General features: G+C 36.3%; 1 protein-coding gene across 1 annotated transcript; it reads right to left on the reverse strand.

Annotated features, from left to right (window-relative positions):
• Nucleotides 1–1,013: 1,013 nt before the first annotated feature.
• Nucleotides 1,014–1,651, reverse strand: LOC118951907 (interferon a3-like). The gene is made up of 3 exons (XM_036973852.1): nucleotides 1,502–1,651; nucleotides 1,270–1,341; nucleotides 1,014–1,109 (listed from the first exon to the last, which is right to left on the reverse strand). The coding sequence occupies exons 1-3, from the start codon at nucleotides 1,649–1,651 to the stop codon at nucleotides 1,014–1,016; spliced, it is 318 nt and encodes a 105-aa protein (XP_036829747.1).
• Nucleotides 1,652–1,993: the final 342 nt, after the last annotated feature.

The following is a 1,993-nucleotide window of genomic DNA, read 5'->3' on the forward strand; positions in this document are numbered from 1 at the left end:
TTGTTTGCCATGGTGCTGAAATGTCTTCTTATCTTGCCTCCACTGTGGACGCATTTAAAGGGTTTCCCAGCCATTATGCACGGGTTGTGTGATATCATCAGTCTTCAAGTTTAAGACACAACAACACTGTGTGACATTATCAGGCCTATCTAAGGACCTTTTTATTAGGCCCATATGTAAATATGTTAGATTAAAAATATTTCAGCTGTTAGAGGTCACATTAGTTTATTTCAAATGTATTTAATCGTTACAATAACGAACGTTTCCAATATTGTTGCAATAATAAATACAGTATGCAATGGTCTTCATAAATACAAAGTCAATGCATGAAAACGTTGTTACATTTTCTATAGCCTAAAAATACCTAGCACATAATACATTATTCAGTATAAAAATGTGTTTTACTTCGCGAGTTGTGAATTCACATAATAAATAAATAAAAAATATATAAAAATAACCGTGTAAATAAATAGTTGAAAAAATAGAAGTATAAATAAATAATCTCTACACACACACGAGGCTCATTGGTTAGTCAATATTATTGTGACTAGTCTTAGCATGTGTTTCAGCACCACGTTCCTTATGCCTTCCCAGCCGCTTGCGCTGTATTCCTGCATGAACGAACACACATGTAATATTTTAGAATAGACACATGTTGTGTCATCACATATGAATATATCCTTATTTGGTGAATGCACTCTCTTGGTAAGACAAATTGACATACCTCGCGTTTCAAGTAATTCTTCAGGAATTTGAAGTGAAGGCTCATATTTTTGTTCACTCCTTTGTCAGATGTTGGTAGTGTAGCTCTTATAGCCTTTACCTGTTGGAACAAAATATAAGTCATTAATGTTATGTTATGATTCGTTTAAATCACATTATACGGCAATCTAAAAAATATAGGATAATGTTTGCCTTTGGCATTAAGTTAATAGAAAATCACAAATCACATAGACTTACACATTGGTCCAGCTCCAAGGTCTGGCGATGCAGGTCAATCATAAACTCGTCAACTACTTCTGGTCCCAGAAAGAATCATAGTTATCACTTCTGTACAATTTCTCTATAGCGTTCAGAGTTTGCGAAATGAAGACAATCTTGTCGTCATCCTAGAAGAAGAGTGATTTGTTTTAGTACATGCCTTATGAATATCAGAAAAGTATAGCAAATTTAGCATATTCGTTAATACCTAATTATATGCCTACACTATGAGAAAAAACGTTGAACCAAAACCCTTTTTAAATAGTGTAGGCTATGCATATGTCTTACCTTGAAATGATCGACATGTCTGTATTCCTCGTAAGGGAAAGTAATATGAGGTTCTCGAGAGACCACATGACCCTGAGATGGCAAAAAATAGAATCAAATGATTGCAATATTATTATTGTATACATAAACGAGTAACTGAATCAAATGAAACACAGCAGCACATTAAATGTTGAATAGATGACAACTGCTCAATGACCAGGAACAAGTTAATATAAACATTACAGTATCCTACCATTTCCCGAAGCACCGTTATGGTGTTGTTGCTGAACACTTGGAACATGCTCCGAGACTTAGGAAGTGTCCTCATCCAAGTGCATCCGAAGGTTTTATGCCAGGTGCAAATCGTCAGGATCAAGCACATCCAAAAGCTTATTGAACCCATTTTATGTAGGTGTACTGTAGTTCGCTGACTGTTCGCTATCAACCGAGGTGCAAAATTAGGCAGACTTCCGAAAGACAGCCTATACTTTGTATAATTCCGGAAAAAAATACGTTTTCCTCAAAGGACAAAGAGATAAAGTGTCTTCCTGATCGACCCTCTTCTCGAAATCCAGAGTTCTGTCATGCTGCAATCTGTGTCGATATTTTATACAAAGATTTTGAAAGGTGTTCCGAAAGTGAAAGGTGGAAGTCCCGGTAGACAGGCGCTTTCATACCTGACAGTATATTTTTCGGCCTGGAGACAACGCACGGAAAGGACAGGTGCATCTCTCGAAGACTTGTT

Source organism: Oncorhynchus mykiss, unplaced genomic scaffold (assembly GCF_013265735.2).
Source record: "Oncorhynchus mykiss isolate Arlee unplaced genomic scaffold, USDA_OmykA_1.1 un_scaffold_336, whole genome shotgun sequence".
Taxonomy (NCBI): domain Eukaryota; kingdom Metazoa; phylum Chordata; class Actinopteri; order Salmoniformes; family Salmonidae; genus Oncorhynchus; species Oncorhynchus mykiss.

Excerpts from the sequence above, each read along its gene's own strand:
- LOC118951907 (XM_036973852.1), bottom strand. The coding sequence starts at position 1,651 with ATGGGTTCAATAAGCTTTTGGATGTGCTTGATCCTGACGATTTGCACC. Across the intron at positions 1,342-1,501 it reads TAACGGTGCTTCGGGAAATG|GGTCATGTGGTCTCTCGAGA; the intron begins GTAGGATACTGT and ends TTGCCATCTCAG. Across the intron at positions 1,110-1,269 it reads GACATGTCGATCATTTCAAG|GATGACGACAAGATTGTCTT; the intron begins GTAAGACATATG and ends CTCTTCTTCTAG.